This window comes from Anomalospiza imberbis, chromosome 6, assembly GCF_031753505.1.
Source record: "Anomalospiza imberbis isolate Cuckoo-Finch-1a 21T00152 chromosome 6, ASM3175350v1, whole genome shotgun sequence".
Classification (NCBI taxonomy): domain Eukaryota; kingdom Metazoa; phylum Chordata; class Aves; order Passeriformes; family Viduidae; genus Anomalospiza; species Anomalospiza imberbis.
This window is the reverse complement of record NC_089686.1, coordinates 55,612,766-55,628,575: the sequence shown is the minus strand read 5'-3', so window position 1 is coordinate 55,628,575 and position 15,810 is coordinate 55,612,766. Positions and strand designations below refer to the sequence as shown.

The window sequence follows — 15,810 nt, the reverse complement described above, 5'->3', positions numbered from 1 at the left end:
AAAACAGTAAGTGGCTTCTCATTAGGAAAGGAATTTTCAACTTGAAGTAAGAAAAGATGCAGGCATTGTAAGAATATTGTCTGTGTGGTGATCAGTGGGTGTAGAGTATGGGTGTCACCTGGCTGGGTGTGGTCTGCTCTCCTTCCATAGAATCACAGAATCCTGAAATGGTTTGGGCTGGAAGGGACCTTAAAGTTCATCCAGTCCCAAGGGCAGGGACACCTTCCACTGGCCCGGGTTGCTCCAAGCCCAGTCCAACCTGGCCTTGGATGCTTCCAGAGATAGGGCAGCCACAGCTTCTCTGGGCAACCTGTGCCAGAAGAATTTCAACAAAATCCATATAAACCTCTGGGCTCCCATGGATGAGGATGTTTTACTGCTATGGAACAGCCACCCAGCCTTGCTGTCGTGGCTGTTCCCACAGAAACCCCTTGTGCTAAGTGCTCTGAAACTGTAGGAATATCCCTGGAAATCTGACATATTGAGGTGGCATCAGAGTTCTTACAACAGCAACTGTTCTCCTTTAGAGATTAAAAAAAATAAAATTAATGACTAGTTTTTCTTGTGTAATTCCCATGTCTGGAGTGAATTCCCTTTGGTTGCTCTCAAGGGCCTGTTCCCTCAGCTGCAATTTTGATTAGTAGGCTGTGAAATAGAGCAGCACTGTCAGGTGTGGACCTGCCAAACCTGGGGAGACACCTGGAGCTGTTTAGATCCGGGTGTTTGCACTGGGTGCTGTTTTTTTCCAAGCTGCTGCTGATCACATGCAGTGCCACTGTAAGTTCTGCTCTCTGTGCTCTGCAGTACAGAAAACCTCAATATTCCTGACTGCTGGCCGTGGTTTTGGCCTCCTGAGGCTGCACTGGCAGGGCGAGATGTGTGTTTTCCTGCTTCTTAATGTCAGTTTTCTCTGTTCTGAATTTCAGGAGAGCTCATACCCTGACAGTCCTGTTCATCCTCACGTGTGCGCTGGGCTACGTAACCCTGCTGGAAGAGACTCCCCAGGACACAGCCTACAACACAAAGAGGTGAATATCTGAGGAATATCTGAATATTCCCAGGTGTGTTTTGGAAAAGGGACCTCCAGTAACCCCTGCACTCCCTTGTGGAAGTGCCTGTTCCCTGAGGAAGTTACAAAACCAGTCATAAGTCTGTAAGCTTCTCTGATGCTGATCACTGAATTCAGTTTCTAATCAGTTCAGTGTCACTGTCAGGTCTGTGGCTGCTCTGTGATGTGATTTAAAGCAAAACACAAAAAGCTTGCTAAAGCCTTCTGGCTGGGTTTCTTTGGCAAGGGTTCTGCTGCTGTTTCTTAAAATAGCCTTTTCTTAAAAATAACATTTCCTTAAAATAACCATAATTTTAAAATGCTGGGAGCTATGACTAAATTTTTCTGGCTCAAATGCTTTTTGTCAAATTCTGTTCAAGATTTCAATACAAGTCTTTGTTTGTTGTTGGGAATTGCTGTGAGAGCGTGTAGCCCAGGGTGAAGCTCTGGGGAAATAAGAATGAATCTTACATGTGTGGTCAATTCCTACTGTAATTTAAACTGATCCAGTGTGGTTGATTTTCTCCACTTATTTTAAAATACAACAGGGAAGAAAAAGGAGGTAAGAAAGTGGTGTTTTAAAAAGCAAAATATGTTTTAAAGCTATGCTGCAAAGCGTCATTGCTAGAAGGAGGAAAATAATTGTTTTCTACCAGTCTGGTTTCTCAAATATGATGAAATTTTTCCCCTTGCTGTTGAAGGGTTTTTTTTTTTCCTCTTTTTTGTACATTTCTGAAGTGACTCAGGATATAGCATCCATTGTCTTGGAGATGCAGGAACTGGGGTATTTCCTGAGGTAATCTTGGCTGTTGTTCTGGCAGTTACACAATGCCTGGGGGTAATGGAACTCACACTGTGCCCCACTGAGAGCTGGGATTTCACACGTGGGGGTGACATGGGACAAGCTGGAAGGTGTCTGGAGCTGGGAAAGGTTCTGGAAGACTGCTGTGTGAACAAATGCCATTTTATTCCCAGTCATAATGAGGGAGGCCAGGCTGGAGGGGTGCTGTGGCCTGGAATGGCCACTCAGAATTGGGAAGGGGAAAAGCTGAAAGAGAAGTAATCATGCATCCTTAAGGAGTAATACAGAGCTAAGGTGACTCAGTGGAATATCTCATTATTGAGCTTAGAGCCTCGGCTGCCTTAATCAAAACAAACCCAGGGAAGATTAGTCAGCAGGTGGATCTTTCTCTCAGGAAACACGAGTTGCTGTGTGCTTATCCAGTGCCCAGTTGTTAAAATCAATTTACAGCATCATGCCAGGGAAGGGGCAGCAAATGGGCTTTGCTCACTCCTGCAGCTCTGCAAGGTCTTGGCACAAAAATCCTTGAAAAGCAGCATCCTGAGGCTTGAACATGATCTTCCAAATATTCCAGGTTTCATGTATCTCTGAACAAAAGAAGGTATTTTGTCCAGAGCAGGGTAAGATGGGCACAGTGTGCATCAGTGTATCCATAGCCGAAATTATCACAGATTATTTATTTTTGCATCCATAATTTAAAATCCCTTATCCTGCCCAGAGATCTTTGTCAGTCCCGGAGTGGAGCTGTGTTGTCCTGCGGTTCCAAGCCCCACCCAGCACGAGGCTGTCCTTGTGTGCTGGTATTCCTCGGGAACACTTGGTGCCTAATGACCAGGAGGGGTTTTGTCACCAGGGAGCAGAGTCTGGAGCTGTCCCGGGCTTTTATTTCCACCTCCTGCACACTGACAGTGGAGCAGTGTCTGGGGTAGGTGCAAAGCCTAAGTACACACTTCCAAAGGCTCCAGCCTCCTTTGTTTCCATGCCCTGGCTGAGGTGTCCTTGTGAGTTGCAGAAGATGCTCAGAGCAGTAAATTGAGATGAACTTCCCAAATTTGCTGGCTCTGGAGTTGTGGGATGGTCCCACCTTCCCCCCTGTAAAATCAGGATTATGTCACCTTATAAAATGCTCCATCCAGTCACTGGCAGGAGCAGGGTGAGAGGTGGATTCGTGGAATCACTGACAGGAGAAGTGATGGACAAGACCCAAGTGAGAGCAGGAACCTCTGAGCTCACGGGGTGTGGTCTCTGTGGCTGAGATTGGTGTTTGCATCTCTTACAGGACTTTTTCTGCCCTGCAATAGGGCAGGGCAATGCAACAATTAAAGGAGGATTGTTTGGGGTTTTTTTAAGATAAGGTTGCAGGAGCTTTTTATATGTAAATGTAGTAGGAGTTCATTGGGATCACCCACGTGGTCAAACTGCCCCTGATGTAAGAACAGTGGAACATTTCCTTTGTTAGGCAAGGAGAGATTGTGCTGTGAACCTGTCTGATCCATGAGAGCTTTATTCCCACAGTTCTTCCAGCCATGGGATAGCTCATCCTGACTGACAGCTGTGACATTCTCCTCTGTTCAGCCTGGACTGAGCTGCAGCTCTGAATGTAGCCAAATAAATACTGAGCACCTCCTCTGCATACCATGGAAGAAATCCACAGCTCCCAAATATTTTGAATGCTGAGCAGGCTGTCTTGGGGGAAAAAAAAAAAGTTTTTTTTTTTTCTATAAAAACACTTGCAGGTTTAAAAACACCGTTGTGCTGCAGGGTTGTATGTTGAATTTCTAGCTGGGAAATGTCTCTCCTGAGATGCTTTTTACACAGCTCTTGGCAATCCCTGTTTTCCATGGGGACACATCCAGGGATATATGGGTTTGCTTGCTGATCTCCTGCTGCTGTGGCTGAGCACCCACAGGGAAATAGAGGTAACAGGAGGCCAGAACCCTGTTCCAGGGCTTGTGGTGCCCCGAGGGGATTGTACCAGCTGTGCCAGCATGGATCCAGCCCGGGAAGGGACAGGGAGTGGGAGCTGGCTCCTTGAATCCCAAGACAAAGGGCCATACACAGCTCCTCATTGTCCTGTGTGTCTGAATCGACTCTCAGCACAAACAAGGGTTTGTTTGTGCTGATGGAGCTGCTGCCAGCCTCTCCTTTTTTTTTTAAATACGGTTTGATATTTTTTTTAAATTTGCTAAAATGAGTTTTGTGGGCACACTTTGCTATTTTGTGCCTTCCTGATTTGCTGCTCAGGGCAATCCATTGGCTGTGTCCAGCCAGGTGAGGAGAGGAGAGCCCCTCTCAGGTGCTGGAGCATTTCTGCCTCAGGCCAGGCTGCTGCTTAGGCATTGGAAGCTTCCTAAGGAGGTAGATTTATGAGGATAAGAGGTAAAATTTAGTTACCACCGAGGGAAAAAAAAAATGGAGCTGGTGTGGTTATTTATGCAAATTTGTGATTTGCTTCCAAACTTCCTGTGGTGAACTTGAAGTAAGTGAATATATCTGGATCCCCAGCATATTTCAGCACAGCAGCTCTGGGGCCAAGAGTGGGTTTTAGAGGAAGGAGAACAGCTAAGCTCCTGTGGTGTTTTGGATCCAGGAGTTGAATTCCACCTTTGGGAAGACAGCCCTCCCAAGCCCAGAGCAGTGGTCTGGACCCCTCAGTTCATGGCTGAGCTGGGATGGGGTTGTCACACCACACAGGACTGAAGCTTCCAGATGCAGCCAGGGACTCAAAAGGCAGAATATTCTCATTATTGGAGGTCAGCTGAAAGGGTTTTGCCCTCCAGATCTTTGGAAATCCCCATGGAACTGTCTATTCACAGACCCGTTCAGCACCTATTTCTGGTGTGCTTCCCAGTGTTTAAAGCAAGCAAAATTACTGAGTTACATCTGTTAACTAAACCCCATTTTTGTTTTCAGGAAGCACAAACACTTATGCTCAGAGGTGAATGTTACAAAATAGCTTCTGTAAATCCTTTAGTCTTTTATTTTGAAAGGTTTTTGACATGTTTAAAGCACAAACAGTCTCCTGTTGCTTCTGGCAACAAAATTTTCTCTCTGGCAACAAAATTGCTGGGTATTTTGTGCGACTTCTGCAGACTGAGCCATTTTATTTGCAGTCAGGGTTGCATCATTTTCTGAAAACAGGGAATGAGCTCTTTCCCAGTTGTCCATCCTTTCAGCCAGCTCTTAAGCAGGTGATACGAGACAGCAAGCAGGATCCAGTGGGAGTTGAGGTGCAGTAAAAGGAGCACTTTTGGATTGATTTATGCCATTTAATCCATTAAAACCAAAGGAACATGCCCAGGGTCGTAGGTCTTTGGTATATTTGGGCTTCTGGTCCGATAATTTATTTTTATTTAAAATCTCTGTTGTGTTCCTTAGGCTCTGTGTTATGGTTCCAGCTCTTGAAATAGCAGCAGTGCTGGGGTGGTCTGGAAAGCTCCTGCTTGTCTTTAATTGGTTAAGAAGCTGTTTTGGAGTGGTGACAAGTCTGACAGCTCCTTTTTAAATTCCATGGAAATGTCGTGGAGCAGTGAGAGCTGTCTCACTGCTAAAATCCTGTGTGTCTTTGTGAGCCAGTGGGAATAAAAGCTGCTCCCAGACACAGGGAAGTGTTTGACTTGCTGTGATCCTCGGCCTTTTTTTTGTCTGTTTTTTCTGGATGGTGACTGGATCTATTTAAGAGGGACACATTCAGCAGTTACAGAACAAGTTCTAGACATTTCTGACATCAGAGAACATAATTTGCAGTCTCAGGAGGCGGATGAGGCAATAAACCAGAGTGTTCTGTTTTTCCTTGCAGAGGAATCGTCGCCAGTATTTTGGTTTTCTTGTGTTTCGGGGTGACACAAGCTAAAGATGGACCATTCTCAAGACCTCACCCAGGTAATTCACCTTGCTGGGCTCACTCAAATCCTCCTGAGGAGCTGCCTGGTCTGTGAGGGAGGTAGATGTTTGTGTTGCCTGGAGAGCAGGTAAGTTGTAATTTCAGTAATCACGGGTTCCTCAACACTGCACACTGATCATGCAGGCTCCTCCATAACCACCCTGCTGAGCTTCCATGGAGCCTGGAGATCTGTTTGGACCTCCCTGGTTTGGCTTCTTGTTGTTGCTAAAAAGCTCTGTGAGAACTGCCAGGTTCTTAAACCTGAACTTCCCCTGTTTATCCTCATTTTTTCATCCTCTCTGTGCTGGGACTACACTTGTGACCTTTTATGCAGTGCAGGAGCACTTCCTTAGCTCCATGTCCCTTTTCCATGGGAAATTAGAGGCCCTTGATTTATGATTTTAAAGGTTTCTTGTAAGACTGGAAGTCTTGAAAGCATTTGAAAGCACAACACAAACCTCTTCCAGGTAATGAAATAGCAGGTGAAACATGAAAATATTTAAATGGCTTTGGTCTTTTGCCTGTTTTTAGATGTGAATTGTTGAAAGAGGAAGAATTAAGGGAATTCATATAGGCTTAAATAATATTCCTGAAGGCACTGGGCTCTCCTACAGCCAAATAAAGCTGGGTTTTATGCCAGAAATTTAACCCAGCAGCCACCCCACAACCCTCAGCCAAAGCAGGCGTGGTTCCAGAGCGGTGCCCTCAGCACACCTCTGCAAACCTGGGGCTTTGCTAAATTTGCCTTTCTTATTAAATAGCAGGTTTTGTTGTTTCCTTCTGTTCCAGTTAATTGTGATTCCTTCTGTAAAATCAGTTGCTGCTTTTGAGGACACCAGTGACACTTGGGTACACCTGCGTTTTGGGGGTTTGTCTGGGCTGGCTTTATGCCCTAGAACAAAGCAGGGAAGTTTGGCTTTTAGTCTTGCCCTCAGTGTAACATTTCCCCATAACATTCTGGCTTTGTTTTGAGCTTTCTGCTTTCAAATGTCCTCTCCAGAGCTGCAGGGTTATTTTGGGGATTTTTGTGATAATGTGATGCTTCCCAAATTCCTGATTCCAAAGCGTGAAGCTGTGTTAGGAGCTCTTCTGTCGCTCCAGTCGCTCAGGATCATCTTCTCTGCTGTGCCTGCCTTCCCTCTGCTCCTGCTGTGTGTCATTAACCTACTTTTCATTAAGGCCATTAAAGAAACTGATCCCACCCACTACCTTAGTGGTACCTGTCCAGACTGGTGGCTTTATTTCTTTTTTTGGCTGCCTTCTCAGCATTCCCAGCTTTAGCCAGGGACTCATCCAGCTTTGCCATTTCCCTACTGATTCCACACATGTTTTTTGCAGTTTAATAATTTGCTACATGGACAGACACCAGTTGCCTCCCTGCAATTCAGAAATGTAGGATTGTCATGAAAATAAGTAGGTATGATTGTTCAGACAAAACTTCACCAACTTGCCCTGCTTTTATCCCATTTTCCACTGGCTGTGGTTCTATCCAAACCTTCACTGCTTTAGCCCCAGGGGAACAGTACAGAGCAAGGGGCAGATCTTAAACTCTGCTTGAGGATCCATTTGTTTATTGGTGGGTGAACAGCCAAATTTGGGGAGCATTTCCTGGTAGAATTAATCCTGGATACAACCAGCATCAGTAGCCTGTCTCCTTAGGATTTACAGATAAGAGCTATTCTTCCTTCTCCGTGCCAGCTCCTTTTCTGGAGCCTGCTGTTGTAGGAGCCCAGGGATGCTTTATTGCCTCTGTCAAGATAACATGTCCACGCTGTCATTCCAAAGAAATTTTCCATGACAGTTATTAATGCCCTGAGAAGCAGCTTTTAATATTCCCAGCCTTTGCCAGGAGTTATTTTGACTTAATACAGGCTGTGTGACAGGATGAGCTGTTGGGGGAGTAAAATGTGAGGGTCTGGAGTAACCTGTGGGATTGAGGGCTGGGATAGTTGGGAATGTGCAGGCAGGGACCAGGCAAGGGCAGCACTGGTGACACTGGAAGGAGCAGCTCCAGGACAAGTGTTTTCCTTGGGCAAACAACCCAGATTTTTGTATTTTTTACTCTTTTAGTCCCGCAGGCAGAGTGGGCCAGACTCTGAGCAGAAGTAGGGAAAGAGGCTGGGTGGATTCAGCTTGCAGGGATGTTCATGCCCTGTTCCCAAATCCCTGCAAGACAGCAGTTTAATGTTTGATCACAGGAATCACTGGGTTATCAGGTGTGTCAATGATTAGTGGAGACCTCCTTGCTCAGGAGGAAAGCCCTGATTGGAGGGAGGCAAAATGACAAGTGAATTAAGGGAAAACAAGTGTTGGAGGTGTGCCAAAAGTAACCTTACAGCTAAAGCTGAGCCTGACCCAGCAGGAGAGAGAATGGTTTTTGTACAGCCTTGAAAATATTTGGGGTGCAGGTACTGAGTGTGTTCAGACCCTCTGGGGGACCTCTGTGAGCTGGGGAGAAACCACAGCACTAAATCAGAACCAGATCTCAATTTTTAATTACCTTTTTTTGCTGAGCCTGCTCTGCAGCTGCCACCGCTCTGTGTACAGAGGGGAATAAAATCTCAGACAAGGATTTAGGTTTCTCTGCTTTCTGTGTCTACATCACTTTCAGGACCAATCTGTCACTTTGCTGACTGTGAGCAATGTAAAATCTCTGGTACAAGGTCTATGGGTTAGAATAAATGTCATTTTTAGGTGTCTGGCAGTGACATTTGAAGGTGGGAGAAGTGTGGTGATAAAAGGTCAATTCTCCCTGCTGGCTTGAACATGGGAAGAGGCTTCTCTCTTCCAAAATAATCCTGTGACAATGGAGGATTTTTTTTTTCCTGAGATGCATTTTGGATAGTCAAGTGGGTGAAAGCTGTCACAGAGCTCTGAACTGCTGTTCTGCAGGCCACGCCAGCCTTTTTTATTTTCCCTTTTTCTTTTTTATCTCCCAGAAGTGTAAAATAGGTGATTCTGATGAAATTAATTTAACAGGTTTGCTGCAAAAAGGTTTCACCTTTCTCATTGTGGTCTCTTTTAATGATGATGTCAGAGGCTGCTTTTAAAAATATGTGGAGTTTGATGGTATTTTTGATTTTGGGTTTTTTTTTTTTTTTATTATTATTTCTTTGTTGTTTTGGGTTTTTGGATTTTTAAAATAATTTATTTCCTGCTTGAGGCTGAACTGGATACAGACATGTTTTGGGAGAAAACATCTTTTGAGGAGTTCAGTGGGGAGTTGATTTGGGGTTCTGAGCTGATAACTCTGTTTGTAAGCCTCTGTTTGTTTCATTCTCGTGTAATTTATGCCTGGCCCTGCTTTGAACATCAAAGTGCCTGCATTGCCTTGGAATTAACGGAGAGAAATTCCCAAGGCAGGCCTGAGGGTCTTGGTTTCCTGGCAAATCCTGCTGGGATTCCTCTCCATCTCCCCCATTGACCTGAGGAAGGAGAACTCCATTTATAACCAGGAAACACCTGAAGGCAGGTCTCATCCCGACGGTGCTGCGTGACGTTTCTGGCATTTCAGTGTCCACCCAGCATGTTGTGAGTTTTCCTGAATTCCCTTGTGTGGAATCTTTGGATCTGGGTAGGGAAAACTGCTGGAGCTGTGTCTGTACCCACCCTGGCTCTGCCTCAGCCTCTCAGGGCAGGAAACAGAACCACTGAGGAGTTCAGAGCCCAGAAGTCACTGCACGGAACAGCAACCAGGCTCTGCATGGATCAGGGGCATGGATGAGCCCGTGGAGCACAACACCCCCATCCAGGATGGCCTGTGACCCGAGGGCTGAGCCGGTCAGGAGAGCTGGAAGTGTGCAGACACTGTAATTTGGGCACCCTTTGGATTCAGGTGTCGCTGGGTGTGTGCAGATCTGTAATCACACGTCTGGGGAGGGCTCCCAGCAGCTGAGCTTTGCATGGCATTTCTTAGGGAGAGGCCTTGCATCCAGCACCTGCTGAACCTTTGGTCTGCTTGGTTTTAATTTCATTGCAAGTAAAAGTGGGATTATCTTTGGGGTTTTGAAATGCTTTCTGCCCCGTGGGGACACGACCTTGTCCTCAGGCCGAAGCTGGGCTGCCGAACGCGACTCCGGCCTGCCTTGGGTGTGTCTGGTGCAGCCAAGGTTGGACAGGTCAGGGCACCTGAGACCAGGGAGAACGGTCAGGAAGGATCAGGTTCTCCTCCAAGGACTGCTGGAAAGCATTGCAGGTGGCACATTCCTTTCCTTCCACTTCTTAACTGCTGAGTTTGTTGGGTTGAAGTGTTCTGGATCTGGATCCCTTCTCCCAGATCCGGGTTCAGTGCCTGAGCAGTTCCAGCAAACTTAACACAGCAGCTGTGTGGCAGTTGGAGCTCCTTGCTGGTTGTATCCCTGACGGAGGGTGGGGAGCACTGTGCTTGGGAGCTGGGAATTGTGATTCTCTGGTGGGAACATCTCTTGAAATGGAATTGTTTCCTGAGAAGCTGTGGCTGCCCCATCCCTGGAAGTGTTCCAGGCCAGGTTGGGCATGGAGCAGCCGGGGACAGTGGAAGGTGTCCCTGCCCTTGGCAGGGGGTGGAATGAGATGGGCTTTAGGTCCCTCCCAACACAAAGCTTTCCAGGATTCTGTGATACTGAAATAAATGAATAATTAATTTACGGTTTGCTCCAAAGCTGCTGACATCCCTGTGTCTCTCTGCAGCTTACTGGAGGTTTTGGCTGTGTGTCAGCGTGGTCTATGAGCTCTTCCTCATCTTCATCCTCTTCCAGGTAAGTGACTGACACCTCCAGCTCCTAAATGCCACTTCCATGTGGGAATCAACTCCTTTGTAGTGTTTTATTTCCTGCTGACTACAGGAGATGCTTGTTTTTGTGAAATGGAATCAGTAGGTGTTTAATGAGACTATGAGGCTGAGGGAAATGATAATATAAAAATATTTCACCTGCTCTGACCTCCGGTCAACCTCAGGCCAGGGTAGACACCGTGTTGAAGTGGTTTTGGATGTGCTGGTGAGGGAGTTCATGTTCAGGAGTTGGTGTTTCACAGTCCAGTCTCTGCCCTGCTGGGCCATGTGTGACTCAGGGGGAATTCACCTGGTTTCACCTTTGGAAATACCTTTTACCTGGAGTGACAGGTTCTTTGTAGGTGTGGGGGTTTTGTAATAAACCAAAACTTCACACCCAGCTTTGTGTGGTGGCAGGAGCTGAGGAGGAGGCTTTTCATAGAAAGATGTGCCCTTGGTGCTTCCTAAATTAAACATTTTACCATATCTTGTCCTTTAGCAAACAGAGAACTTCCCCCTGACTTTTACAAATCTCAGAAGTTAAAATTAAATATTTTGAGACAATATACTCATCAGACAGCTCTTAAAATAATTTTGTGTGAAAGAAAGGTGAGGAATGCTTTTTTGTTTTTAAAGTTTTGCTTCTAGAGGCCATGTGAGCTTGAGAAAGTGGGACTGGTCACCCTGTTTTTTTCCAGCCATCCTTGAGCATGATATTCCTGAGTAGCTGCAGTCAGACTGAGTAATTCTTATTGGTTGTACTGGTGTTGTTCTGAATTCCAACAGAAAAGCCTGGGATGGCTTTTCTTCCCTGTGGCAGCGTGTGGTGTCAGCAGAGATTTAGTGGTTAAGGAACTCCCTGCTGTTGCTCAGCTCTTTACTAAAAATACATCATTGCCTTGCCCAGGTTTAAATAAGGTTAAATTCTGCTGAGTCTGCAGGTGTCTGAACTTCCTGACAGCAAATCCAAGCTTGCTCGTGGCTGAAACTTGTCCCAGAGTTCATGTAACTTCTGCAGTTTATTCTGTAATTTTATTATTGCTTTGTTAATTCATTTTGGCTTTGTCCAGCTTTCCTGTTCCAGGGTCGAGCCTTGACCACAACACTGAGTGATTCCATTGGGAAATAAATGCTCAGCAAATGTGTGGCTGATTTAGTGACAGATGAATTCACGTTTTGGTCATTTCGATAATTTCTTTTTGCTGTTTGCATGGGACCTTACTGGAAATGAGTGTTGGGACGAATGAGCTGTGTGAAGCTTCTGGGAGAGATGGGGAGCACAAAGGAGTGACTTGGGGTAAAGTGTTAAAGATCACTGATTTTTTCATCTTTAAGGTCATTCTGTAGTCATTTTTTCCCCTTAATATTTAAGATTAAAGGCTCCAAGTCAGGTGTGTGTGTGGGATGCTCAAGGCCTGGCTTTATTTCAGGACTTGTTCCTCAACAAATTTGAAAAAGGGTTCATTTGAAGATCAGTGTTGGCCTTAATGCTGTTTGTGCCTCCTGTGTGTGAATCCTTCAGGGGATCCCAGTTTCTGTGTTCCCTTGCAGACCGTGCAGGACGGGAGGCAGTTCATGAAGTACATCGACCCCCATTTAGGGGTTCCTCTGCCAGAGAGAGACTATGGGGGCAACTGCCTGATTTATGACCCTGGCAATGGAACTGATCCCTTCCACAACATCTGGGTAAGGAGTAAACTCACTCATGAGGCTATTTTTTGGGTAAAAAGCTGCTTAATTGAACTCTTCAAAGTGCAGTTTGAGTCTGGCTGAGTACTGAATCAGAGCACAGCCTGTGACTGACTCTCCAGCCTCTTTAGTTCTCTTCTCTTGACCTTTCTTATCCATCAGATGGGGGTGTGTCTCTCTGGATCCCAATTATCTGATTGCCCAGGGCTGAACTGTTCAAGGCCTCTTCTTTCTCAGCTCCTGGGTGTCAAATTTTCCCCTCTGAGTTTGGATTTCTTGGTGTGCTTGAGGAGTCTTCTCCTCAGTCACCCCGAGGCACAAAGCCCTGAAGCTGCACCACAGAATCCCAGAATGGTTTGGGTTGGAAAGATGATGTAACCCCACCTCCTGCCATGGGCAAGGACACCTTCCACTAGTGCAGGACTTCTCTGAGTCCTAAAAGCCATCAGGTTTCTCACTGGCAGAAGTTCCAGGGCAAAGGAATGATGTTATTTACAGCTCCCTGACTGCATGGAGTGAGGAGCACCCACTTTGGTTCTACCTTGTGATCCTTTGGGTCTACCCTGTAAATCTTCATTGCCTCAAAAACTGGAATAACTGGGATCTTAAAGAGGTAGAGGGAAAGGCACTGTGTCCAGGGACTGGCAGGGCTAAGATTTAAGGAGCTCTACTAAATTCCTTCCTGACGAAGGAGTGCAAGTATTCATGTGTGGAAAAAACAGACATTTATTGCTGCATTTTTATTGGAGGAAAAAAATATAAAAAGGCTGTGACCTTCACTCTCTTTTTGGATTTCAGGACAAGCTGGATGGATTTGTTCCTGCTCACTTTTTTGGGTGGTACCTGAAGGTAAGAATGGCTCGTTTCACCTTGGTAACTCTGCTTTTCTGCTCCCAGAGCCTCACTGCTGCTGCTTTTGTTGTGCTAGGCCGTGGTCAGTTAAACTAGGCTGTTTGTAATATATGAAAATACATATCAATATGTGAAAAGCCTTCTTTCCCCTTTTTTTTCTGTCTCCTGCCCATGTTAGGCCACCTCATTTCTTTCCAGTGTTTTGTTGCATCAACAGGCTCCTTCCTTTCTCCACAGGGATTCATCCTGGGGTCAGATAAATAAAGAACTTAATTCCTGTAGCAACAGAAATGCTGGAACAACCTTTGGAAGTGGAGTGTGAGGCTGGCAGTGACAGTGATATTCCCAAAGGCAGATGTTGTTTCTGCTGCTTTCCCAGTGGCATCAGATCAGGATTTTAAACCATTAAATGGGCAGTGGTTTAATTTTTGTTACTTTTTAGTCGGTATCAAGCAACTGCAGAAAGAATTCCAGCTGTGCCTGTCTCTGCCAGAACATTCAACAGTGTTTTGCTGATTCCTTTGGTCTAAATATTACCTTTTTGAACCCAAGCAGACTGACTAACTCAGGAGATTTTGCCCCCTGCAGACCTTGTTTGGGTTTGCTATTTAAGTAACAAACTGACAGAGCTTGGCTGTTCTACAACAAGCTGGAACTGTTGGTTTGTATTTTCATTTAAAGGTGCACATGTGTTCTGTGAGTGGTGCACCTCAAAACCAGAGGTTGAACTTGCTGGGCCTAGGGAAACCTGGACTTGTTCTTCTAATGAACTGAATTCTAAATTTGGAAAACTTGGATCCTTTTCTTCCAAGAGAATTGTGTTAGAAACTGGGCTGTCCACCTGGAAGGAGACTGGCTGCTGGATTTCCTCTGGGCCATAGCATATTTTTCTCTTAAATATGTTAAATATTAGCCTATTTCTCTATTAAAAGCTGCAGGTTGAGTGTGTTATCTCAATAAACAGAGATGGGCTTGTGTTTCCCAAATCTCAAAGCACCAGTATGGCAATATTGAGAATGAATGGGCCTCATTCATCAGAAATTATTGTGGCTTTGGAGTCGTTTAGAGCCCATAAAAGGCTCTGCAAAGCCTTTTCAGAACACTGTAAGAATGATGCTGCCTGTGGTGGTTGAGCACCCAGTAATTCCATGCATTTAACTCATTTCCCTCCTGCTGAATCCCATTTTACCAGAATTTATAATAATCTGTATTCCTGTGCTGGTTTTGGCTGGGGTGGAGGTGATTTTCTTCAGTGTCAGTCCTGTCTCTTGTGCAGGTAATGCTGATAAGTTGAGAGGCCTGTGAACACTTAGACCATCATATGACAAATATAAAATCGTCCTGAGTTTCCTGATCTTTTTCTGGATACTGGAGACAAGATCTACAACTGTAGATGTTTTTTAGCAGCTGTTTGAAAGACTTTTTTCTCCCTTCAGACTCTGATGATTCGGGACTGGTGGATGTGCATGATTATCAGTGTCATGTTTGAGTTCCTGGAGTACAGCCTGGAGCACCAGCTCCCAAACTTCAGTGAATGCTGGTGGGATCACGTATGTACTGCAGGGATCAGGGTTTATTTGGGAATACAGATTTTACAGGGAGGGCTAGGAAGTGATGAGAGATGAATTGTATCCCGTGTGTGACTGCTCCCTGTTGAGTTTGTGACGTGCTTGTCACCATGTCTGTAATTTCGTGTGTTACAAACACTTGGACATGGTTAAATATTTGTTTGGGTTCGTTTCACACCAGAGGGAGAATCTAAAGCTGTACCTGAACATTTTCAAATATTTGCTGATAAAGCAAATAAAAGCAATAAAGTCTGAAATTCAGAGAAAGGCAAAATTGGTGTGAGCTTAAAGGGACACCCTTTTAAAGTTGTGTTTTATTTTCCTGTGAGGTGTAAGTTGGTGCTAGAGTGATCAGAATTCCCTGCAGTCAGGGCACACAGCTCTGGGTCTGTGTTTGGATGGATTTTGGAAAAGACCTAAGCTTGCACTGATTTGCTCCATGGTTGTATTTCCAAAAGTCAGTGCATCATTAGAGACATCAAGCCAAGCTTTTTAGCCTTCAGGAAACCTGTGAAATTAACACTCTGTCGCACTCCTTGGAATGCAGAGCTCTGCCTGTAGTGATTCCCTTTCCCAAGCTCTAGTGTTCCTTTCCCAGCATCATTCCTGTGTTTCTCCTTCCAGTGGATAATGGATGTGATCTTATGTAACGGGTTAGGAATTTACTGCGGGATGAAGACCCTGTCCTGGCTTTCCTTGAAAACCTACAAGTGGCAAGGGCTCTGGAACATTCCGACCTACAAGTAAGTTGGGGAGGAGGGAACTCCACAGGCACAGCACAAAGGCTAGGCCCCTGTATAAGAGCTTGGTTGTTCTGTTTGGGTTAATAGGGATTAAAGAATTCCCAGGTGTTCAGGTGACTCCAGGATCCAGTGACTTATTGCTGCAGGGAGGTTTGTTGGAGAGTTTTATTCACCTTGTGAATAGGATTGTTGGAAATACACCTGCGTGTCCCAAACATTGCCTGATGGCTGGGAGTGAGGGCATCCTGTGGAAGCGAGCTTATTTGATGAAATGGTTTAAGGAGGTGCAGGAATCCAAGTTGGCATCGTACTCTCATTCACAGCAAGGATCTGTTTGGTCTTTTTGCATTCCCTAGTAACCAGAACTTCACAGGAACTGGGACACTGGGAATTAAAATTTAATAAATCCCTTGTAGTTGTGTACCAGTAATGACCCATCGTGCTCTGTAGTGTCCTTGCTGAGCAGAGCAGAAGT

The 15,810-nt window shown here is 45.4% G+C and overlaps 2 protein-coding genes across 4 annotated transcripts in view; one reads left to right on the top strand and one right to left on the bottom strand.

Moving 5' to 3' along the window:
- Positions 1 to 15,810, bottom strand: part of MYRF (myelin regulatory factor) — a 232,964-nt gene that overhangs the window by 12,762 nt on the left and 204,392 nt on the right. The window lies entirely within an intron of this gene.
- The window catches only part of PTDSS2 (phosphatidylserine synthase 2), a 30,064-nt gene that overhangs the window by 7,473 nt on the left and 6,781 nt on the right, over positions 1 to 15,810 (top strand). For all 3 annotated transcript variants that reach the window (XM_068194392.1, XM_068194390.1, XM_068194391.1), the window contains exons 2-8: positions 927 to 1,028; positions 5,650 to 5,732; positions 10,402 to 10,469; positions 12,035 to 12,169; positions 12,971 to 13,021; positions 14,461 to 14,574; positions 15,217 to 15,335. In XM_068194392.1, coding sequence (XP_068050493.1) covers positions 927 to 1,028; positions 5,650 to 5,732; positions 10,402 to 10,469; positions 12,035 to 12,169; positions 12,971 to 13,021; positions 14,461 to 14,574; positions 15,217 to 15,335 — 672 coding nt within the window. The remainder of the gene's footprint in view (positions 1 to 926; positions 1,029 to 5,649; positions 5,733 to 10,401; positions 10,470 to 12,034; positions 12,170 to 12,970; positions 13,022 to 14,460; positions 14,575 to 15,216; positions 15,336 to 15,810) is intronic.